The 25,504-nt window shown below is 36.8% G+C and overlaps 1 protein-coding gene across 7 annotated transcripts in view; it reads right to left on the bottom strand.

The window, feature by feature from the left end:
* Positions 1-25,504, bottom strand: part of PASD1 (PAS domain containing repressor 1) — a 114,826-nt gene that overhangs the window by 58,272 nt on the left and 31,050 nt on the right. For 6 of the 7 annotated variants that reach the window (XM_054471327.1, XM_054471329.1, XM_054471325.1 and 3 more), the window contains 4 exons: positions 22,191-22,245; positions 21,421-21,513; positions 16,554-16,642; positions 7,277-7,366 (listed from right to left, as the gene is read on the bottom strand). In XM_054471327.1, the coding sequence (XP_054327302.1) occupies positions 7,277-7,366; positions 16,554-16,642; positions 21,421-21,513; positions 22,191-22,218 (300 nt within the window). In that variant the 5' untranslated portion in view covers positions 22,219-22,245. The remainder of the gene's footprint in view (positions 1-7,276; positions 7,367-16,553; positions 16,643-21,420; positions 21,514-22,190; positions 22,246-25,504) is intronic. The other variant, XM_054471330.1, reaches the window with a different exon arrangement.

Genomic DNA, 25,504 nt, shown 5'->3' with positions numbered 1-25,504 from the left:
CATATCAATAAGAAACTTTAAAAATAATCAGGAAAACAAAAACAACAACACAAAATTCTAAAAACGCATAACCTTCCTTTACATTACCGCCTCTCCCTTCAATTATAATTCTACTTATCTGGAGTTACGTACAAATTTATACATCAATAAGAAATTTCAAAAATAATCAGAAAAACAAAAACAACACAAAATTTTTTTTAAAAGTCAGGAAAACAAAAACAACACAAAATTCTAAACATGCATAACCTTCCTTTACATTACCGCCTCTCACTTCAATTATAACTCTGCCTGTCTGGTCCGCTTTGGAACAAAAATTCCTGAAATGAAATGACACTTGTTACCTCCCCTTTCTTCACTTCTCGCTCTTTCTTGAAACCACACTAATGAAGTTTATATCTAATCACTCCACTCCACTGAAACTGCTTTTGTCAAGGTCACTAATGCCCTCCATATTGCCAAATCAAATCATCACTTCTCAGCCTTCATCTTACCAACCATCTCAGCATTTGATGCAATTGATCCTTCTTTTTCCCTTGATACATTTACTTGACTTCCAGGACACCACACACATGAGGATATACTTCTACCTCAAAGGCTACTCCTTCACAGTTTGCTAGATCTTAGTCTTGCTTCCTGAATACTAGGCATCGGAGTGCCAGGGCTTAGTCATTAGGCCTGTTTCCCTACGTGGTCTCTTCCACTTCCATCTCATTAAATACCGCCTATCTGTTAATGACTCACAGATACTCGTCTCTTGCCCCCATGATAACTCAACTTGGATGTCTAATCGGATTTCAACTTTAAGATATCCAAAAAGAACTGATCTTTTCTTTGACAAAATATGTTCCTCCCTCAGTCTTCCTAATATCAGTAATGGCAACCACCATTTACCCATTTACTTGTCCTTGACTTGCCTTTTAACTCTCAAACTCAATATCCAGTCTATCAGCAATCTCTAATGGATCAATTTTCAAAACACATACAGACTCAGTTCACTTTTCACCACTTGGTCCAAGTCTCATTTCCAGTTTGGATTACTGCAGTAGCCGTAACTGCGCTCCCTGCATCTATTCTTGCCATGCCCCTGTCACCACTCCATTCTCTATAGAACAGCCAGCATGATTCTTTCTAAACATGAGCCACATCATGCTATTCCTATGCTCACTCAAAATTTTCTACTGATTATCCAAGTCATTCTGAATAAAAGCCAAAGTCTTTCTAAGGGCTTTCACCACTCTATATTCTGGTTCCTTGCTGCTATTGACCTTATCTGCTCTCTCTCTCTCTCTCTCTCTCTCACTGCACTCCAGGTACACCTAACTCCTCATTCACATCCAAACACAATGAGAGCAAATACTCATCTCAGAGCCCTTAAACTAACTCCTCCTTAAATGTGAAGCTCTCGTTCCCAAATATTTGCAATGGCTTTCTCCCTCACTTAATACAGGTCTTTACTCAAAAGTATTTTACATAGCACCAACTCCTTGACATTCTCTTATTGCCTTTTTTGTTATCTGTTTATTGTCTGCCTTCCCCATTAAAATGTAAATTGCAGTATAACAGAGACCTTGCCTGTCTTATTCATTGCTATATCTTCAACACCTAGAACAGAGCTTGGCACTGGTAAGCACTCAGTAAATATTGGTTGAATGAATGAATAATACTGTATCATGTAGCTGAAATACGGTGAGACATGGATAAATTGAATATCAGATATAGAAGTAATGAGCCTTTAATGTGATAGCAACAAAGTAATAAAGTATTCCTTGTAGCTGAATAATGGCTTTGTGTGATGAACCACAAATTCCAATGATTTTTTAACTGATTAGCATTAATAATCTACAGTCACTATTTAGAAATATATCTTTATGGCCCATTTGTAGAAGCCAGCCTATGAACTGGTCAATGATCAAATCAGCAGACAGATGCTGTCTCAATCAAGCTTGGCTTGATTAAGGATAGAAATATTACCTCAGTCTAGCAAACAAAACATTATGGAATTAACAGGCAATACATCTTGACAGTGAAAGTCACACAGTAAAATACTGACTTCCCGAAAGAAATGTAGATTTTTTTCACTATATTTAACTTTTTCAATAAAAACACTTTTGTTGGTTTAGTTATAAAATAGACTTTAGATGCCAAACTAGGTTACCTCTGTGGAGACCACTCATCCATTCACTCATCTAACACACGATAAACAACTGCTCCATGCCAGTCACTGTTCTAGGTATGTTCACATATACAAGCTCACTGAATCCCCTGGGAGAGTAAGAATTATCCCTTGTTTTATTCATCAGGAAATTAAGGCTTCTCCAATTATTGAGAGTTCAGAAATGCAGAAATGAAATTGACATGAAAGCTCCATCCAATTCCATGTCTATTGTTCCTTCTACTACATCATAGCTGCCTCAAGTCCAGTTTGCATCAGGAACAGAAAATTTGCTACTGGACCAGTTCCTGTATTTTGGACATTCTACATGAAGTAATTCACTGAATAAGATTTTATACTTATTTCTTATAAGGTTTACAAAAGATGAACCTGACAACGAATTCCAATGAGCACATAGTCTAGTAAGGCAGATTAAATATGCACAATCAATTATGATGTAGAGTATAAAATAATACCCTAACAACAGGTACAAAGTTCTATGTCTCGTAAGTTCTTTCATTAGTTGAAAAATGAAGATAGCATTGTCACTTGAAAGAGTTCAAAGTGAGCTATCTTTTGATAGTCTACATTCTCTTGGATGTGACTAGTGGTAATGAGTTTCTTATTGCTTCTCTAGGGATAGGAATAGTGACAATAAGCTTTATAATTAACCACTAATTGAAACAGTGGATCTGTTCCAGTGGCCTTGTTCCTTAGTTAGAAAAAGGGCAGAGACCTGAAAGCATGATCGACCTCATGTTATTTTTGTAAATTTTTAGCATTTGCTCTTCTTATTACACAAGGTAGAAAGATCAAGGTACTTAGAGCTTAATGAAGCAAGGATAAATACCAGCAAAAAATTAAGGTGGTTTTTCAAAAGCCAAGTTTGCAAATATCTATTAGTTGTCACATAAACATTAGTGTGGTGAGTCTCAGTCACGGCAAAAAAAAAAAAAAAAAAAGAATTAAGAAATTTACTGAGGACTTCATGACGTTTACTGAGAATCTAGGCAAGAAGCATCTTTTTTACTACCAAAGACATTCATATTATACATGCATTAGAAAACTATTCAACTGTATAGGGCACAGGGAAGGATAAGATCCGCTGCAGGAGATTTAGGCAGCATCTCGAATCAAATGAGACTCATCACTACTAAATCTCTACTATGCTGTAAGCTTCTCAGGGAAAATAGGGCAAATCTCATCACAGTTATCACAAACTAACCATGTACCTATGTTCAAAACCTGCTAAGTTTTAATCTCTTAAAGATTCAATGCTTGCGATAGTAAACTATCGCAAGAACAAAAAACCAAACACCGCATATTCTCACTCACAGGTGGGAATTGAACAATGAGAACACATGGACACAGGAAGGGGAACATCACACTTCGGGGACTGTTGTGGGGTGGGGGGAGGGGGGAGGGATAGCATTGGGAGATATACCTAATGCTAGATGACAACTTGGTGGGTGCAGCGCACCAGCATGGCACATGTATACATATGTAACTTACCTGCACATTGCGCACATGTACCATAAAACCTAAAGTATAATAATGATAATAATAATAATAATAATAAAAGAAAAATAAAATAAAATAAAATAAAATAAAAATAAAAAAAAAAAAAAAAAAAAAAGATTCAATGCTGAGAATCTTTTCAGATGTAGTGTATGTTTTAAAAGTTTCATTTGCTTTAGAACTGCAAAAGAGAATAAATATATGTAAACTCCCAGATTTGATTTTATTTTCGGGGGGAATGACCGAGTAGGGTGAGTAGGAGGGCAGGCTGCTAAGAACAGGGGGCAGTGACTGGAACTTACCACTACAAATGACAATGAGTTTTTCCAAAGGAAAAAAAAAACTGTCAATGAAATCAATGATTGGGAAAACATGATGGCAGGTTTCAGATAAAAGTTTAATACCATGATGATGATGATAATGGGCATCATTTTATTCATGGTATGTGTTCTAACAGCATAACTTGGACACATCTTATCTCTCTGTCACACCCCTCTTCCAATACATCAGCAAAACAACTTACTTTACCTACAAAATACTTCCACTGCCACATTAATCCAACCCACTACCATCTATGGCCCTCCAAGTGGACTCTGTACTTCCATGCCTGCCCCTCATAGCCAATTCTTGACATAACAGCCAAAGCGATTCTGATAAAACTTAAGTTAGATCATTTCTTTCATCTGCTCCAACCTCCCCAATGGCTTCCTCCCATCTCAGAGGAAAAGGGATGTTACTTCTCCTGTTACTGCTCTGACTTTATCATCTCTAGTTTCCTTTTGCTCACAGCACTCCAGTTACACTGTCCTCTTTGCTGTAACTTTTCCTGCTTTCAGGCTCTTACATAAGCTTTCTCCTCTGTCTGAAAGACACTTGCTCCAGTTACCTGCATATCACAATACTCCATTCAGGTCTCTGTATAAATGTCACTGATCAGATGGGCCTTAGCCAATCACGTTATTTATAATAATTCATCTCCCAGCCCTCTCTAAGTACTATTATTTCCCCACTTATAGAAGAGAAACTAAAGGTCAGGTAGTTAGAAACAAAGCTAAATTTTAATCTCTAGATTATTTGATTCCAAAGACCAAGTTCTTTCCATCCCACCACGCTATTAGTTTGGAGTTGCTCCATAGACAGAGGTGCCCTGATATGTAATGAAACTGAAGATTCCTGGAGCCACGCAGACACTCTAGAAATGGTTCACTCTCCATTTTATAATATAAGTTGGATGACTTATAAAATGAAATTTTTAATCAAAGCCTGAGAAAAAGATTGCCTGCTTTGAAAAATTAAGAACAGTTAGGATTCAATGAGGAAGTGTGAAACTATGCCTCAGGTGTAGCCATTTTTAACCTCGTTTTATAGGAATATATAACTTAATTCCCATTTGATGTTTATGTACAAATGTAATAGTTATACATTTATTTTTAAGTACACTGATCTCACGTAAATCAAGTTTATTGTTTAAGGCTGGCAGTTCAAAGCACATGTCCCAGACACCTCTCTAGGCCTTGTGGTTTTTGGGGGGCGTGTGTGTGTGTGGTACCTCAAATGTTGAAGGGTGAAAGAGCTTCTTGATACTGAAAACTCTGAACCAAATACATAAAGAAGCAAGATCATATCATAACTAACACCATCACTATAATAAATCCTCACATAATAAGAAAAAGTCACCAGTCTCAGCCAATGACCAATTTGGTTTAAGCAATATCTGATGCCACAAGAATTTGGGTAGTTTTCTGGTCTTCATTATAACAAAATTTAAGCTGTAATGGATCATACTCGCACATTCCTTCTTTTAATATATATTTTAAAAGACTCTTTTCCTTCTGTGGTTTAAATATACTAAAGTGCAATCCAATAAATATCTCTACTATTTCATTTAGCTGTTTTGGTATCCTACAAATATAAGCTGAATTTGGAAATATAAACTGTTTTTTAAAAAAAATGAAAGAGAATGAGAAATAAAAGAGATCGATTCTAGCATCTGTAATTTTTTTTAAAAGGGTATAAGGACTCTGAGCTTCCAAGAAGGCCACGGGAACAGGCCAACTGGCCTGGCTAAACTAGTGAAATGTTTTCAATCCACTTCCAACCTAACTACAAGATAATCTAATCTAGCTTCTATTAATTTCCATGTTCCAAATTTGAGTACTATAGATCTCTGGATTAGGGTTTGTGAAGTTCTTGAGACAACTCTGTGGAATGAGGAACATGTAATGAAAACAACAACCGAGATATGATTGTTTTACACTACGACCAATAGTGAATAGGGGTTTCAATTTCTTCACATCCTCTCCCAAAACTTTTTGTTAACACAACCATGCCAATGGCAGACAGTTTGTGTGGGAGGGTTGTTGGTAAATGTATTCTAGGTAACCCCTCTTCAAACACATGTATAAGTGGAATATGAAGGCCTTGCTACAGACTAAATGTTTATGTCCCCCAAAACTTTATATATTGAAATAATCTAACTGTCAATGTGATGGTATTATATTAAGAGGTGGGGCCTTTGGAGATGATTAATGGGATTAGTATCCTTATAAAAGAGACCCCTACGTTGGGCATGGTGGCTCACGCCTTTAATCCCAGCACTTTGGGAGGCTGAGATGGGTGGATCGCTTGAGGTCAGGAGTTCAAGACCAGCTTGGCCAACATGGTGAAACCCCGTCTCTATTAAAAATACAAAAATTAGCCAGGCGTGGTGATGCGTGCCTATAATCCCTGCTACTCAGGAGGCTGAGGCAGGAGAATCACTTGAACCCCGGAGGCAGAGGTTGCAGTGAGCCGAGATCGCACCACTGCACTCCAGCCTGGGTGAAAGAGCGAGACTCCATCTCAAAAAAAAAAAAAAAAAAAAAAAGAGCTCCCTTGCTTCTTCTACTATATGAAGTTATAGTAAGAATAAAGATGTCCATGAAGCAGAGAGTGGGCCCTCACTAGACACCAAATCTCTTGGCACCTTAATCTTGGACTTCTCAGACTCTAAAACTATAAAATATAAATTTGTGTTGTTTATAAAGACACCCAATCTATAGTATTCTGAAACCAACGGAAATGACAATAAAACAGGGGCACATTTTGACAACATTGAAAACATCTTCTCTGATGAGCATTATGCTCCTGAAAATACCCCAAAATCTCCTTAAGCTGATAAGCAACTTCAGCAAAGTCTCAGGATACAAAATCAATGTGCAAAAATCACAAGCATTCTTATACACCAATAACAGACAAACAGAGAGCCAAATCATGAGTGAACTCCCATTCACAATTGCTTCAAAGAGAATAAAATACCTAGGAATCCAACTTACAAGGGATGTGAAGGACCTCTTCAAGGAGAACTACAAACCACTGCTCAAGGAAATAAAAGAGGATACAAACAAATGGAAGAACATTCCATGCTCATAGGTAGGAAGAATCAATAGGAAGAATCATGGGTTGGTGCAGCACACCAACATGGCACATGTATACATATGTAACAAACCTGCACGTTGTGCACATGTACCCTAAAACTTAAAGTATAATAAAAAAAAGAAAATAAATAATGAACCCCTAAACAACAAACCAGAATGATCCACTTTCCCAAAAGTAGAAAGAACTTACTGGTAAATGTCCAAGAAGAGAAGAGATGTTTTCAGCCACATAAATGATCACTCCATCTGCGCTCAGTGTAATCATAAAGCCATCTAATAACTAATGACGAGAGAATAATAATGTAATTAAATAGTGGAACAATAATAAAATGATAGCTTTATTGCTAAATGCATAGATAATTATAATAGCACACTGAAATGCACTGCAGTCCTTAAATATCAATAAAGTAGGCACAGACTTAATTAAAATTCCATTATTCTGCCTCCTACACAGAATCTACTTAACCTTAAACATGAAATGTTTATCAAATGATGTGTCATTCAAACAAACAAATTTCAATGTACACCCAATTAACATGAAATTCTCTAACACAAGCTAAGAAGATTCATTTCCACGTGTAGGTCGTTTCACTTTAAGAACACTTAATTTCAAAAATGTTAAAAATATTTTAAGGACACTTTCATTTGTGGTTAGGTTAGTCATCTCCTGATAAATATGGATATTGCCATCACTTTCCTGCTGTATAATGGATTCAACAGCCAGACAAATGCCTCCTGGTAGAGAATATCTAAAATGATGAATAAGATATATTAAAACTTATTTTTCAAAACAGGACCAAGCTATTGGTAAAGTAAGGGAAATAACCTGATATCAGAAATGACTAGATTGTGAGAATTAAGACATTAGAGAATATTAGACCCTGTATTTGCCTTGAGACTATCTTCTAACACTGATAGCCTAGAGCTTGGGGGACAAAAGCAAAGCCGAGGCCTGTACAAGGTAGGAGGTGAAATCGAAGACCACAGTATAAAGCCAGGTCTCCAAAAGGGTGATACTTTCAACAAGTGAAACAGAAAAATCTTATCCAGTGAAAGGAGACAGGGAATGTGCATGTCTGCCTCAGCCTCCATCCTGGGAAGAGTAGGAAAAGAGAAAATAGTCAACTTTAGGAGGTACTAAGCAGAAGCCCACCTTCACACAAACTTGGAGCTAGAATTCATATACTACCTGTGTGGCCCTCAACAACCAAAGTCTAATATTTAGTTTAAAGTGATCCTGACCCCATATGTCTAATAAAAGGAAATCAAAATCACATCTAGAGAATTATTTTAAAATGAGGGTTCAAAGAATTCATGTAGATAAAATTATAAATAATATGAGCTTATAATAAAAATAAAACACAGGAAGAGATGAAGCATTACGAATAAGAGGCAATAGACATAATAAAATAAAGAATCATATTTAGAAATAACATATTGGAATTATCAGATACAGAATACAAAATAAGTGTGCTTAACAGGCTTAAATAAATAACAAAGGGCACTAGAAATATGAAGAAACAAGAGACTCAAAACTGACTCGTGAGATATAAAACGTAATCAAACAAAATGTCTATAGATGATATTGTCATCAAAATTAGAAACTTAATGTATAAGTTAAATAGCATGTTAGAACACAGCCAGAAATAAAATTTTTGAGCTGGAAAGAGCTGAGGAAATGACTCAGAATGTAACACAAGGAGACATACAAATGGAAAAATAAGATAAATTCATTTCATGGAGAAGAGAATCAGAAAGTCCAACATACGTCTGATCAGTGTTCCAGAAGGAGATAATATAACAGAGAAGAGGAAATACTCAGTGAGATATAGGTGGAAAATTATCCAGAAGTAATAAAATACACCAATCTTAAGATTCAGGAAGCCCAAATAATTGAAGCAGGATTCTCTATTTGTATAAAGTCATGAAATCCTCAAACCCATTAGGATGGGCTATGATTAAAACAAAACAAATAGTTTTGGGACAAGATATGAAGAAATTGAAACCCCTATGCACTATTGATGGTAGTATAAAATTACAAAGCTGCCATAGAAAACTCTATGGCAGTCTCTCAAATAACTAAACATAGAACTATCATGCGATTCAGCATTTCCACTTCTGAGTGTATAGTGAAAAAAAAAACACCCTGAAAGCAGGGACTCAAACAGGTATGTGTACACCTATGCTCGCAGAAGCATTATTCATAATGGCCAAAAGGTGTAAACAATCTAAGTGTCCAACAGATGAATGTATAACCAAAATGTGTAACAAACAACAAAACATTATTGAGCCTTAAAAGGAAAGAGAATTTTGCCACACACTACAACATGGATGAAACATGAAGATATTATACTAAGTGAAACAGGTCACAAAAGGACATTACTGTATGATTCCATTTATATGAAGTTACTAGGATAGCCAAACTGATAGATGCAGAAAGTAGAATGGTGGTTACCAGGAACTGGGAGAAAGTGAGAATGGGGAGTTATTGTTTGAGTACAGAGTTTCAGTTACACAAGATTTTAAAAGCTGGAAATGGATGGTGGTGATGGTTGCACAATAATGTGAAAGTACTTAATGCCACTGAATTCTATATTTAAAAGTGATTAAATGGTAAATTCACGTTATATACATTTTACCATAAAAAAAAAATAGGCCAAATAATAAGTTATAATGGAGATTAGAAAGTATAATAGAATAATTTTTTAAACACTATTTATCGAGACCTGTGAAATGCAGCTAAAACAACACTTGAGAATCTTTGCCTAAATGTATATATCAGAAAAGAAAATTGGTTACAAATCAATGAATTAAATAATCTAAAATTGTTAGAGAACAAAAAATGAACCCCAAAAAGTAGAAAAAAGTAAATAATAAAAATAAGAGCAGAAATTAATAAAACAAAAAATAATGACACAATGGAGAGAATCAAGAAAATTAAAAGTCAATTCTTTGAAAAGAACATTAAAATCGACAAACCTCTGGTAAGATGAATCATGGGGCAAAAAACACAAACAATATTAGGAGTGAAAAGTGGTTATCATTACAGAAGCTTCAGACATTATGAAGATAAGAGAATATTATGAACAACTTTACGCCAATAAATTTGAAAGCAAGTCTTAAAAAAATATAAATTGCAAAAAGTGACTTGGGAAGAAGTAAAAAATATAACCAATCACATCATCACTGAAGAATGAAATCACTAGTTTAAAATATTCTCTTATCTTTGTAATGTTTCTCCTTCATAGCATACACAAAAAATAATTCAAAAAGTATGAACACATTAAATATAACAGATAAAACATTAAAGCTTTTAAAATAAAATATAAGAGAATATATTTATTACCTTGAGGTAGGTAAGAATTTTTTATTTTTTATTTTTATTTTTATTTTTTTTAACTTTTTTATTTATTTTTTATTATTATTATACTTTAGGTTTTATGGTACATGTGCACAATGTGCAGGTTAGTTACATATGTATACATGTGCCATGCTGGTGCGCTGCACCCACTAACTCGTCATCTAGCATTAGGTATATCTCCCAATGCTATCCCTCCCCCCTCACCCCACCCCACAACAGTCCCCAGAGTGTGATGTTCCCCTTCCTGTGTCCATGTGTTCTCACTGTTCAATTCCCACCTATGAGTGAGAATATGCGGTGTTTGGTTTTTTGTCCTTGCGATAGTTTACTGAGAATGATGATTTCCAATTTCATCCATGTCCCTACAAAGGACATGAACTCATCCTTTTTTATGGCTGCATAGTATTCCATGGTGTATATGTGCCACATTTTCTTAATCCAGTCTATCATTGTTGGACATATGGGTTGGTTCCAAGTCTTTGCTATTGTGAATAATGCCGCAATAAACATACGTGTGCATGTGTCTTTATAGCAGCATGATTTACAGTCCTTTGGGTATATACCCAGTAATGGGATGGCTGGGTCAAATGGAATTTCTAGTTCTAGATCCCTGAGGAATTGTCACACTGACTTCCACAAGGGTTGAACTACTTTATAGTCCCACCAACAGTGTAAAAATGTTCCTATTTCTCCACATCCTCTCCAGCACCTGTTGTTTCCTGACTTTTTAATGATTGCCATTCTAACCGGTGTGAGATGGTATCTCATTGTGGTTTTGATTTGCATTTCTCTGATGGCCAGTGATAGTGAGCATTTTTTTCATGTGTTTTTTGGCGGCATAAATGTCTTCTTTTGAGAAGTGTCTGTTCATGTCCTTCGCCCACTTGTTGATGGGGTTGTTTGTTTTTTTCTTGTAAATTTGTTGGAGTTCATTGTAGATTCTGGATATTAGCCCTTTGTCAGATGAGTAGGTTGCAAAAATTTTCTCCCATTTTGTAGGTTGCCTGTTCACTCTGATGGTAGTTTCTTTTGCCGTGCAGAAGCTCTTTAGTTTAATTAGATCCCATTTGTCAATTTCAGCTTTGGTTGCCATTGCTTTTGGTGTTTTAGACATGAAGTCCTTGCCCATGCCTATGTCCTGAATGGTAATGCCTAGGTTCTCTCCTAGGGTTTTTATGGTTTTAGGTCTAACGTTTAAGTCTTTAATCCATCTTGAATTGATTTTTGTCTAAGGTGTAAGGAAGGGATCTAGTTTCAGCTTTCTACATATGGCTAGCCAGTTTTCCCAGCACCATTTATTAAATAGGGAATCCTTTCCCCATTTCTTGTTTTTCTCAGGTTTGTCAAAGATCAGATAGTTGTAGATATGTGGCGTTATTTCTAAGGGCTCTGTTCTGTTCCATTGGTCTATATCTCTGTTTTGGTACCAGTACCATGCTGTTTTGGTTACTGTAGACTTGTAGTATAGTTTGAAGTCAGGTAGTGTGATGTCTCCAGCTTTGTTCTTTTGGCTTAGGATTGACTTGGCGATGTGGGCTCTTTTTTGGTTCCACATGAACTTTAAAGTAGTTTTTTCCAATTCTGTGAAGAAAGTCATTGGTAGCTTGATGGGGATGGCATTGAATCTGTAAATTACCTTGGGCAGTATGGCCATTTTCATGATATTGATTCTTCCTACCCATGAACATGGAATGTTCTTCCATTTTTTTGTATCCTCTTTTATTTCCTTGAGCAGTGGTTTGTAGTTCTCCTTGAAGAGGTCCTTCACATCCCTTGTAAGTTGGATTCCTAGGTATTTTATTCTCTTTGAAGCAATTGTGAATGGGAGTTCACTCATGATTTGGCTCTCTGTTTGTCTGTTATTGGTGTATAAGAATGCTTGTGATTTTACATTGATTTTGTATCCTGAGACTTTGCTGAAGTTGCTTATCAGCTTAAGGAGATTTTGGGCTGAGACAATGGGGTTTTCTAGATATACAATCATGTCGTCTGCAAACAGGGACAATTTGACTTCCTCTTTTCCTAATTGAATACCCATTATTTCCTTCTCCTGCCTAATTGCCCTGGCCAGAACTTCCAACACTATGTTGAATAGGAGTGGTGAGAGAGGGCATCCCTGTCTTGTGCCAGTTTTCAAAGGGAATGCTTCCAGTTTTTGCCCATTCAGTATGATATTGGCTGTAAAAACCACATGATTATCTCAATAGATGCAGAAAAGGCCTTTGACAGAATTCAACAACCCTTCATGCTAAAAACTCTCAATAAATTAGGTATTGATGGGACGTATTTCAAAATAATAAGAGCTATCTATGGTAAGAATTTTTTAAACAGGAAAGCAAACACCCTTTGATTGGTAAATTTGATTACTTTAAAATTAACAATTTGTCAAAAGTCACCTTAAATTGTGAAAAGGCAAGCTACAAACTAGAACAAGAATTTTGCAACACATAACTAGCAAGTGATTTGTTTCCAGAATCTATTTTAAAAATCTCCAAAATATGAATAATTAGAAAGAACAACACCATAAGAAACTGAGCAAAGGCTAGAAACAAGCATCTCATAGAAGAGGAAACACAAATGGCCTCAAAATTTGTGAAGAGGCTTATTGTCATTTGCAATGAAACAAGACCCCATTCCATTCCCACCCAATTGACAAAAATTTAAAAATTAGACAATAAAATGTTAGCAAGGATGTGGAGCAATAAGAACTTTCATCCACTACTACTAAGAATATAAATGAACAGTAAAATACACAGTGAAACACAGCCACTTGAAAAGCATTGTCATTTTCATGTAGAGGGGAGCTACCCTACCATTCCACCCTACCCTCCAGCAATCTCATTCCTAGATATACACCTAGAAACACTCTTGCTTATATGGAAGAGGATATATGAACAAAAATGTTCAAAGCAAACCTGCTCACAATAACAAAAACCTACAGCTATACCAGACTCAGTTTATGCGCCTCCTCAAGATTCATTCATACCCCAACCCACCCTCAATCAAGCCAGGGATGTTAGCTTTGCTTTTGCAGTCCCAACCTAGTCTCCTAACTCCGCCAGCACTAGGTGCTTCAGTATCCATCCAAAATGACTGGATTCATGAAGGCAGTAACTTCATCTACCTCGGAGCATGGGACCTGGGTACCCCACTGGGTTTCCAGAAAAGCCAGGTAACCCAAAGGACAGAATTGCTAACATCCTGGGTGTGACTTTTGACTAATGACAGGAGAAAGAAAGGAACTGGTAGATACACTATTTTCTCTTCCTCCCCTATACAGACTACTCCAAGGTGTGGTGCCTTTTACGAGTGACTGAACAACCCGCTGTGTGTTCTTGTGAGGCTCTATCCAGCTTGGTAATAAACTACCCTATATTTCAGTTCCCTTCTTCCCTGCCTTACTTTTCCCCTCACCCTCGCTATCCTGAGATTGCATATCCCACTAAAACCTTAGCATATAAATTTTGCTTCAGCCTCTACTTCCTAAGGAGCATGAGCTAAAACAGATTTCTAGTGCCCATCAACAGCAAAATGGGTAAGTAATTGTGTAGTATGTTCTAACAAGAATACAGAAGTAAAAATGAATGCACTAGAGTTACATGCAATATCATGGATGAATTGAAAAAGAAAGGTTGAGCAAAAATATCAAGTCAGAGAAGAATACATACAATATAATTCCATTTATATAAAGGTGAAAATCATACAAAAGAAAACAACATATCACTTAGAGATGCATACACATGTCCTAAAAATACAAAGCAAAGCAAAGGAATATTGATACAGAACTCAGGCAATAGTAGGGAAGAAGTGGTGTGGAAGAAGAAGATTACAACAAAGGGATTTCAAAGGATCTGGTAATGCTCTATTTCTTTTTTTTTTTTTAATTACAATACATATATTTGACAAAGGACTTGTGTTCAGAATATATAAAGATCTCTTACGAATCAATAAGAAAGGACAATAGCCTAATTAAAAGTAATGCTCTATTTCTTAAGCTCAGTGTTACCTGTACTATTTTTTTAACTGTTAATATATGTTATATACATTTTTGTAAGATAAAATTTTAAGTAAAAACTTTTAAAACTGGGTGTTTGCTATTTCCCATTAGACATCAAAAGATGACATCCAAAATTGCCACATGCCTCAAGTGACCTTCCAAACACATAGGTTCAGAAAAGAGTCTAGGCAGATCTGGTAAGGCACTTTGCTTCTCTACTCATTTTCTGTATGTCTGCTTGCTTTTGGCATTTTGATTACCACATTCTCTACTGAGATGGTTTGCTCTGAGTTAGTCTGGACCCCCATGGGCTGGAGTGTAAGTGAGAAAACATGGTGTGCTACTCGGCTGTGCTACTCAACAGGTCTTGGATTTGGGCAAGGTGCAAGCTCTCCCAGCTTTGGTCTCCTCTTTCCTGCAGTAAAAGGGATCAACATCATTATTAAGTTAATCATAGGCTTCTTCTTATGAGGATGAAATCGGCTACTCTACATGACAGCACAGTGTAGGTTGTTATGCAGATGTCAGGAGGCTGTTACGTTTGACCAACAGTATGGCAAACAGGAAGGAAACATCCAAAGCTAAGTTATTGCTCTGAAATACAAGCCATAAGAAACAAAGTCACCTTGCTCTCTTGCCCTCCAAACTCCGCTTTCTTTCATGCTTCAGAAGAATGGCCAAAGCTGTAATGAAACTGGAAAGTGAAGAGAAAGAGCCCTCTACTGTCCCTCTTCTCAGACTCCCTGATGTTTCCATCTCTCTGGTTGAAGTCAGCTCTGATTAGCCAGACTGAGCTTGTTTATTTCAAGAAAAAACTTCATGAATAAAGAACAGACTTTTCTAGGGAAGTTATTAAAGCCTAATGGAGGGGAAAAAAGTGGAAAGGAGGGAATTACCCAAGATATTCTGATCCTTCCAGTTGAATGCCATATGTTCTGTAGTTGTGAACATAATTACCCCTCTAGGGTGTAGTTATACCTTGTCTAGCTTCTAAAATATTTCAAACAAGCATCTGGTTTCATAAAATTGGCAACAGGATTTCACATAACACATTTTAAGTCCTTTATTTAGCAAATATTTGTGCATAGGATCCCTGAAACAAAACCTCTAATAAAATTGAGAGAGGGTCAGGTGCAATGGCTCACGCCTGTAATCCCAGCACTTTGGGAGGCCAAGGTGGATCGCTTGAGCCCAGGAGCTTGGGAGACCAGCCTGGGTGACAGAGTGAGACGTAATGAAACATAATTAGCTGAACATGGTAGTGTGCACCTCTGGTCCCAGCTACTTTGGGGGCTGAGGTGGGAGAATTGCTTGGGCCCAGAAGTTTGAGGCTGCCGTGAGCCACAATCACACAAGTGCACTCCAACTTGGATGACAGAGTGAGAGACCTTGTGTCAAAAAAAAAAAGTGAGAGTCTGTTTCTTAAAAGGAAGAAAAATGAAGTAGAATATTACGATATGGCTCCATTCATTCACAGTCAGAATTTTGCCCCTAACATTGGGATAGGTTTGAAAATATTCACTCACACAATGCCTTTCTCAGACACCTTTATGACCACTAATGGTCATAGTGCTGGGTGGTCAGCCAGTACTGAAGGAGAAAAGGGACTGGACTGATAATTTCCAGGCGTCTAATATTGCCAAACACTGTACTATATATTTTACACGTGTTCACTTTATTTTATTCTCACATCATCTCAATGAGATAAAGATAATTTTTACCCATTTTAAAGAGAAAGAAATCAAGGCTCGGAGACGGTAATTCAGTCAAGACATACAGCAAGTAAGTGACAAAGGCAAAATCTGTACCCTTATCTGTCCCACTCAAAGGAATATGGTCCTTCGGAACCATATTCCATGAAACTAACCAGTTCTCTTGGAGATAGAAACTATAAACACCTTACATTCTTGAGGGCGGAAAAACTACTTGAAGGGTAATTCATTAGAGTATAACCATCTATGTTGAACGAGTCTACCAAATAACCACTTAAATACCCTGGTTGATTGTAATGCATATGATCTCCTAATCACACTTTGACAAACACTATTCTTTGTCTTCTATTACATGTATTCAACATATGAAGTAATCAAAGAACAAAAGCCCTCTTACCTGTAGCATCACTTGGTTGAAGTAATCATAGGTACGAAATGATGGAATCCAATTTAATTTCCTTTGAGAGCTTTTTGGATTGACTTTGTCTTTTTAGAAAAAGGAAGAAAGTACAGAACAGTGTCACATTAAAATGATTAGCTATGGGTATTAGATTTTTCAAAGTTATACTTAATTTATAGAAAAGACTCATGAGAAAATGCCGAGTGCTAATGAAAGATCTGATGTTGGCTAACTAATTGTATATAAATGATCATAAACACAGAAGTGTTTGGAATTGAGAAAGACTTTGAAGATCATCCAACTCAATTTCTACCACACACATTATGACCTATCCAACAATTTTATGATTTTTCAACTTCTAGCTCTTTTTTTCCTCTTGAATTCTACCAAAACCCAGTATCCATAATCTGCCAGGTAAGTCAAGGGGCTCTAAGCAGATCCAGACCCCCCAAAGCCCTTCCCTGGTCCTTACTAAATTATGAAATTCCACTCTTTAGCTTCATCTATTTAAGCTTTACGCAGGGTTCCTTAACTAGAATATCTTCAAGCCTTATCTTTTATCTCTTCAAAGCTACTGGTACTGTCCTCTTCCCCATCCGTCCTACCACATTCTTCAGGGTTTTCTGGTTTCCTCAATGAGAAGTGTGTTTCTGCTCCTGTGCTTAGTCTTTGCTGTCAACATGTGCCGCTCTCTACCTCCCCAAATCCACCCTACTCCACTAACTTCACTAGCAAAGGGACTTCACTAACACAGCCCTCCAATCTCAAGTGATTTTAATGCTTCATGTCAATAAACATTAGTTCCTTCTCCTCACAGAAAAATGAGACCCATAGCATACAACTTTGATCTCTATTAATAATGTAAACTCCTATGACAAGGATAATGTTGACAGTGGCTATTGCTTTCTTGACAGGCATGACTCTCTGACTCTTTCCTAGGAGTAGAGCTGGGTAAGAGGGAGGCCATGCATAAGGAGAGCTTTAGAGCCCTCACTGATGAGGGAATGAAAATAGGGTGTGTAACTGGGTGTGAAATAGGAGTAACATGAAAAGTAAACCATGCCAACTGCATAAATGCCTCAGGATCAGTGATCCTGCCCACTGTCCCAGCTTGGAAACTCAATTCTAGGCATAGGTCTTCAAACTCAAGAAACAACCCATGACACTCTTCCATAGTCAATTTCTGAAGAAATTTCTCCATTGCCTTCCAGTTCCATCTAATAACTTTCATCTCCTATACTTCATTCAAAGAAATAAAAAAGAGAGGGGAGTTCATATATTGCCAAGAAAGGATAACCACTGTATTTTATAAATAAATCATAAAGGACTTTTCTACTTTACTATTACCCGTGAACTTGTTTTTGTTTATTCTCTAAGGTGTGCATCATATCCAATTCTTCATCATATCCCCAATGTCTAACATGGTACTTAAGTCATGGCAGGGATTCAGTACTTCTTGTTAAACTGAACCTCTTTTATTCATTTATTTAACGAATGTTTACAGAGCTCCAGCTATGGGTCATTCTGCTTTACAGGTTCAGGATATAGCACAAACAAGAAAAATAAGGTGACTGTTCTTTTGTATCTTACAGACTGATGGGGCAGCGTAGACAGATAATCAACACATAGACAACAGAACAGACAGTTTCAGGTATTTGCAAGTACAATAATTCGTAAGATTGGGTGATCAAGAAAAGCCTTACTAGGAAGGTACTAGGAAGGTAACATCTGAGCTAAGATTTGATTGACAAGAAAGCAACCATGTGAAGACATGGGACCAAACCATCTCAGGGAGATGAAACAGTAAGTGCAACATGAAGCAGGAAATCATTTTGCCTATTTAAAGAGATGACAAGATCCCAGAGTGGCTGCAGTGGGATGACCAGGGGTAAAGCAGTAGGAAATGAAGCCTGAGAGACAGGAAGGGCCAGATCATGTAGGGTATATGGTAAGAAGTTGGTATTTTATGCTGAGTAAAACATGAAGTGCTTTTAATTATTATTATTATTATTATTATTATTATTATTATTATTATTATTTTGAGATGGAGTCTTGCTCCTTCTCCCAGGCTGGAGTGCAGTGGCACAATCTCAGCTCACTGCAACCTCCGCCTTCCGGGTTCAAGCCATTGTCCTGCCTCAGCCTCCCGAGTAGCCGGGACTACAGGTACCTGCCATCAACACCCAGTTAATTTTTTGTATTTTTAGTAGAGATGGGGTTTCACCATGTTGGCCAGGTTGGTCTTGAACTCCTGACCTCATGTGATCCACCCACCTCGGCCTCCCAAAGTGCCAAGATGACAGGTGTGAGCCAGCGTGCCCAGCCCATGAAGTGCTTTTAAGCAGGAGAGTGGCATGTTAGGTTTTTACGAGATCCCTGTAGTTGTTTGTTACAAACAGAATAAAGTGGGTAGCAAAGATAGAGGCAGAATCTAGCTATGAACCTTCATCAAAAGTAAGAGATGAAGGAGTGGGGAGATGTTGGACAAAGGATATAAGATTTCAGTTAGAATAAGTTCAAGAGTTCTATTGCACATCATGGTGACTACAGTAAATAACAGTATACTGTACACTTGAGAATTGCGAAGAGAGCAGATTTTATGTGGTCTCATCAGAAAAAGGTAAGTATGTGAGGTAATGCATATATCAATTAGCTGGATTTAGCCATTCCACAATGTATACATATATCAAAACACCGTGTTCTAAGCCACAAATCCACACAATTTTTATTGGTCAATTTAAAAAAGAAAAAGTAAGAGATGATGGTGGCCTGGATTTGGGTGGTACATCAAGGCTACGCAAATGGTGAGAAATGTATAGATATGAAACATATTGTGGAGGTAGAAGCCAAAAACAATTGCAGAGGAATTGGATAGGATGGTGAATGAAGTGGAGGAAACAAGAATGACTTCTAAATTTTTTGCTTGTGTGGCTGGCAGAATGACTGGTGGTTGCTAGTTACTGATATGAAGAGATCTGGAGGTGGGGATGAGAGAGGCAATGCAGTGGAGGGGTATCAAGAGTTCCTTTATGGCCATGTTAATCTTTCTATTGAATATGCAATTGAAGACATCACGTAGAAAACTCTTTTGCGATTTTATAATAAGTATGATTCTCAGGGAAGGAGCTCAGGTAGGAGTTCAGGGCTGGAGATAGATTTTAAAAGTGAAGGTCACTGATATCTACATAACACTTCAAATCAAGGGACTAGATGAGATAACCTGGAAAATGAGTACTGTGTAAACATAAAAGAGAAAAAAGTCCAAGGACTGAGCCATGGGCACACCCATGTTTAGAAGTTGAAAGGGGAGGAAGAAGTAAAAAAACACAGATAAAGGGTGGCCAATTCGTATGGTTTGGCTCTGTGTCCCCGCCAAAACATCATCTTGAATTGTACTCCCATAATTCCCACACGTTTGTGGGAGGGGCCTGGTGGGAGATAATTGAGTCATGGGGGCACGTTCTCCTCTCGTGGTAGTGAATAAGTCTCACGAGAGCTGATGGTTTGATAACGGGAAACCCATTTCGCTTAGCTCTCATTCTCTCTCTTGCCTGCTGCAATGTAACATGTGCCTTTCGCCTTCCGTAATGATTGTGAGGCTTCCCCAGCCATGTGGAACTGTAAGTCCAATTAAACCTTTCTCTTTTGTAAATTGCCCAGGCTCAGGTATGTCTTTAGCAGCAGTGTGAAAGTGGACTAATACTCCAATGAACCAGAAAAGAAACTTGGTGATTGTGCTGTCCCGGAAGCTGAGAGAAAAGTATTTCAAAAAGGAGGGAGTAGTCACATGTCCAATGTTTTTGAAAAGTCAAGAAAGATGAGGACAGTTAAACCAAATAATTCAGAAATGTGAAGGTCACTGGTATTCCTGACAAAAGCAGTTGTAGTGGAATGGTAGGAGTTAAAGCCTCAGTGAAGTGGGTTGAAGAAAGAATGGGATGTGAGCCAGTGGAGACAGGGCCCATAACATCATTTCAGTAAGTTCTTCTGTGAAGGAGAGCACAGAAATAGGGCAATACCTGGAGGTATCATGGGGTCAAAAATTATTTTAAGGTAAGAGATTATTACAACATAATTACATATTTATGGGCATGACCCACTCAGATGTTTTCAGTTAAACCTACTGAGTTAAACCTTAAAATATTGTAGGTAATATTTTACAGCCTCGGGGCCATGTTTCCCTCAGCAATATTTACTACATGCCCTTAAGTGCTTAAGATACAGAAATTTGCATTATTTCCCACATATGCTTCTATTAATTTTCATTTCCTTGGCCCACTTTTGCATGAATCTCAATCACGTTTTAAGTGTCAACCATGTACAAACTTGTGAATTGAAAGAAACAAACAATCTGTGTATTAGAAGGTACTTCAAGAGTTCCTCTAATCATTAATTCCTCCCAAAGAATGTCTGAGGTAAAGTGAGAGACCAAATTGTCCCACCCACAGCTAATTTTCAATGTGGCTAATCGAAAACCTATAAGGATGGCGGAGGCTGAAGAAATTAAACCTTTTTCCTTTTGTGAAAGGACAGTGGTGCTCTGTGATGTTTCAGATTTGACTCCTTTTACAGGATAGCCATGAATTTGCAGTAATTTGCGCAGTCTTGCCAAGACGGCATTTAATTGGGCCTTCTTTGACTTTTTGGATTCATCAGATTTATCCCTAATTGAGAAAAAGAAAACCAATCAGGGTTACTAATGGCAAGGGTGGGGCGGAGAATTCAGATGATGGAACAACAGAAGGTAAGAAGAGAGAAAGGGAGAAGTTAGTGTCAATATTTGAGCAAAAATCCAGTCCTTTGATTACCCATAGAGCAGCAATAATAATCATTATTAAAATAAGGAAATGAAAGCCAACTTCACCTTCCTTTGCTGTGGGGCTCTTGAGGATAGGGAGCATATCTGTCTCCTTGTCTCTTCCAGAACAAAGCCCAGCACAGTACCTGGCACAGTGACCTAAGAATTATATAAAATAAGTCCAAATTAATTTGAATTTAATGATGGGTCTTTGTTCCACCATATATTATTACCTCCTTTAACAAGTGTTTATGATAAAATTAAATTCTTTCTAAGTGGTCTCTAATCACTCAAGAGGCTCTCTCAAAGCCAATTCTGCTTCTCAGAGAGAAGACTAAACCATAAAATGCTAATTTAATTTTTTTTTTTTACTTTTAAAAACCACAGATCATACTGCAAACTTTTGACAAAAACTTTTTGATCAGTGTACTTGAATTTATTTTAGAAGTTCTGGAAAAATAAGTTAACTTATCTTCTCAAATACAAATGAATTTAAGCTGTAGGCAAGCCAAGGCTCAAAAACTGTCTTCTAAAAATATCAGGGACTGTATACTTGTCAGTCATTTGACAACCACTAGAGTCAGCTCTGGGCAGGCACTGTGCAAGGCACGGAGGACACAGTTTGAGGAAGAGGGCTGTCAGGTAAATAGGTAATGTGCTAAGTATTATAATAGAGTTGGAGCTGAGAGTTATGAAAAAAAAAACACTGGAGAAACCACATTTCTCTGAGTGAATTAGGCTTCCCTGAGGAAGTAGCATTTTGTTAGATGTGAAATGGGAACAGAGGATGAGGGAGAGGGCTTTGACAGAAATGTCAGTCAGTTATGAATGCATACCTCTTCTCTTTTTCCCTCTCATCTTCATTCATTATTCAGTGACATAGGAAGACTCCTGAAATCAAAGTGAAGCAACATTTTACTAAGAGATCAGTCTATGGTGAATCACAGTAAAGCAATAAGACTAATCAAAATTCTCAATTGTGTAACACTTTTCCCTCAAGGAATGTCTACTTCTTTTAAAGACAGACTTTCATTAAGTACCAATAACACTCTCATATGTTATGTAGATGTTGAAGACTTGCTTTATTGCGTAATCCCCAATGAATATTTTTGATAATAACATTACAAATGAATATATTTGTAAAAGTTACAAAAACATTCTGTGGTTACACCACTTAATCAAAAAAAAAGAAAACAAATTATTTGTATTTTAATTCCATACCCTTAATTTGTGTTTTAATTCCATACCCTTAAATTCATTTAACTTTCACTAACTTTGAGAAAATTTAAGGAAATGAAGTCAGATGCAGTTTGAAAGCTTCATGCCAAGCATGTACATGCCACAAAAGGGAAAAATTTGCATTATTGTTGATGTTCACAGAAATCCTTGACATATAAAACAATAGCCCTGAAATCACTGAAGTCCTCTGCTTTGAGCTGTACAATTAGACTCACACACCACCTCAAGGCCAAAGCCTCAAGGTAGATGTCAATGGCATCCCAATACATATGTGTTACAAAAAAGTGATTAAAATATAGCAAACATCCTTTAAATGTTCTCTAAGTAAGGGAAAGCTCAGGGAGTCAAACACTGGAAAGGTACTGAGCACAAAATTTGAACCCGTGCTTGGTGTTAATGCTCTCCTAGATAAAAAATAACCTGAACAGGGATGTGAAACTAAAAATCACCACCTCTCTCTATGTATAGCCAGAACTCCCAGAGGCTAACATTACATTGAAAAGAAAAATTGGATAAAAAATAACCCAAACAGGGAAGTGGAACTAAAACTCACCACCTCTCTCTACATGTAGCCAGGACTCCCAGAGGCTAACATTACATTGAAAAAAAAAAAAATCCTCCCACCAACAAAAGAAGAAAATAGGAAGCTTGTCTGTCTCAGCATGTTCTCCGGGTACAGGAGTAAAGACACCACCATACTGAATCAACCTTGGGGTTCTAGAAAAAGCAAAGATAAACCCCTTCTAGAGAGATACTTTCTAAAGACAGATTCCACAGAATTTCCACAAATAAGGCACTGTTGAAGATGAGCTCACCATTCAAAATTAGAAAATGCATAAGGAAATAATCTATCAATCCCCAAAATAAGGGACACACACACACATACCCCAACAGTATGAAACCCCCAAGAACTTCAAATAGATGTGGAGAAAGATGAATTAGAAATAATATAAATAGATATATTCAATGAAACTAATTTTTAAAAGATGGATTGAACAATGTATTAGAAACTTCAGATAAGGAAATTAGTAAGTGGAACAGAGCTATGAGGAAACTTGCCATACAGTTGGAAAAATGGGTTGGAAAATATGAAACAAGAGGTTATGAGACATGAAGGACAAAATGGGAAGGCACAGTATATGTCTAAGAGGGGTTACAGATGGGCATAATAGCAAGGGGAGATGAGCAGTAAGGAGATAATTTTAAATTTTCCAGAATGGAAGATGTGACCCAATCTGGATAAATCAAAATAAAACCACACCTAGAAATATCACAGTGAAATCTCAGAGCACAAAAAACAGCTAAGCCATTCTAAGCCATAAAAAAGATCAATACATACCAAAGAATATTATCATATAGACCGTATTTTCTGGCCCAAATACAATTAAATTAGAAATCAATAATTAAAAGACAGTATAAAACCTGATTGATTTGAACATTCAAAATAACAAAACTTCCTAAATAGCTCTGAAAAGCAGAAAATACTCAGAACTAAAGTATTACAAGTATACCACATATTACAAATATATTAAAGTAAAATGCAGCTAAAGTAGTACCAAAGCTTTTAGTCTTAAATGCCTATTAGGAAAAAAAGTAAACAAAAACTAGTAAACAAATTAGTAAACAAAATTAGTAAGTTGGCCGGGCGCAGTGGCTCACGCCTGTAATCTCAGCACTTTGGGAGGCCGAGGCGGGCAGATTACCTGAAGTCAGGAGTTCGAGACTAGCCTCGGCAACGTGGTAAAACCCTCTCTCTACTAAAATACAAAACTTAGCTGGGCGTGGTGGCAGGCACCTATAATCCCAGCTACTCTGGAGGCTGAGGCAGCAGAATTGCTTGAACCTGGGAGGCGGAGATTGCAGTGAGCTGAGATCGCACCACTGCACTCCAGCCTAGGCGACTGAGTGAGACTCCATTTCAAACAAACAAATAAACAAACAAAATTAATAAATTAGTAAACAAAATAATTTAAAAATAAAAGTAAAGCTAAAGAAAGGAGAAGAAAATAATAGGACCAGAAAATAATGCAATAAAAATAAAGATAGAACAGAAATCTTAAAACGGTTTCTTAAAATAAAAACTAGTGAAATAAATAAAGCATTGTTATACAAGATTAATCAAGAAACATGGGAGAGGATGCATTTTGGAATGAAAGGGCATATTATAAATACAACATAGTAAAAAGCAGTATGATCAACTTTATACCCATAAATTTAAAAACAGAGAAACAGATAAAATGGGATACTGCCTTGGAAAATGAATTTTACCCAAACCTATTTAAGGATACAAAGAAAACCTGAATAAACTCTACAAATCTAAATAAATAAATTCGGTAGTTAAAAATGCATCCACAGAAAATAACCTAAACAAATCTAAACAAAACCTGATGATTTTGCAAATGGATGCTTCTAAACATTTAGAGAACTGATAGGTATCTCCTATCTCATGCAGATTACACTAGAAAACACATAAAAAGAGAAATTACCCAATCAATTTTATAATGCTAGTATATTCTTCATACCAAACCAGAGAAAGGCAGCATCAAAAAGAGAAATTTTATGTCAGTTTTGTTTATGATCCATATGAAAAAACTCTAAATAAATTGTAAAAACCCAAACCAGCAGGGTATTAAGAAAGTGGAGTTAATCCAGAAATATCAGGATACTTTCACATTAGAAAAAATATATAATTCAACATCCCAGTTAAAAAGAGAAAAAGCATGTGATCATTTCAGTAGATTCAGAAAAACACATTTGATGTCATTTAATACACACATATGATTTTTGAAAATATTCTTAACAGACTAGGAATAGACAGCAAGTTCCTTAACCTGATAAAATATATCAACCAGAAACATACAAACCTCCTAAAGGTAGAACATTAAAGGAATTTTTTAGTGTCAGGAAAAAA

This window comes from Pongo pygmaeus, chromosome X, assembly GCF_028885625.2.
Source record: "Pongo pygmaeus isolate AG05252 chromosome X, NHGRI_mPonPyg2-v2.0_pri, whole genome shotgun sequence".
Classification (NCBI taxonomy): domain Eukaryota; kingdom Metazoa; phylum Chordata; class Mammalia; order Primates; family Hominidae; genus Pongo; species Pongo pygmaeus.
This window is presented reverse-complemented; position numbering and strand designations above follow the sequence as displayed.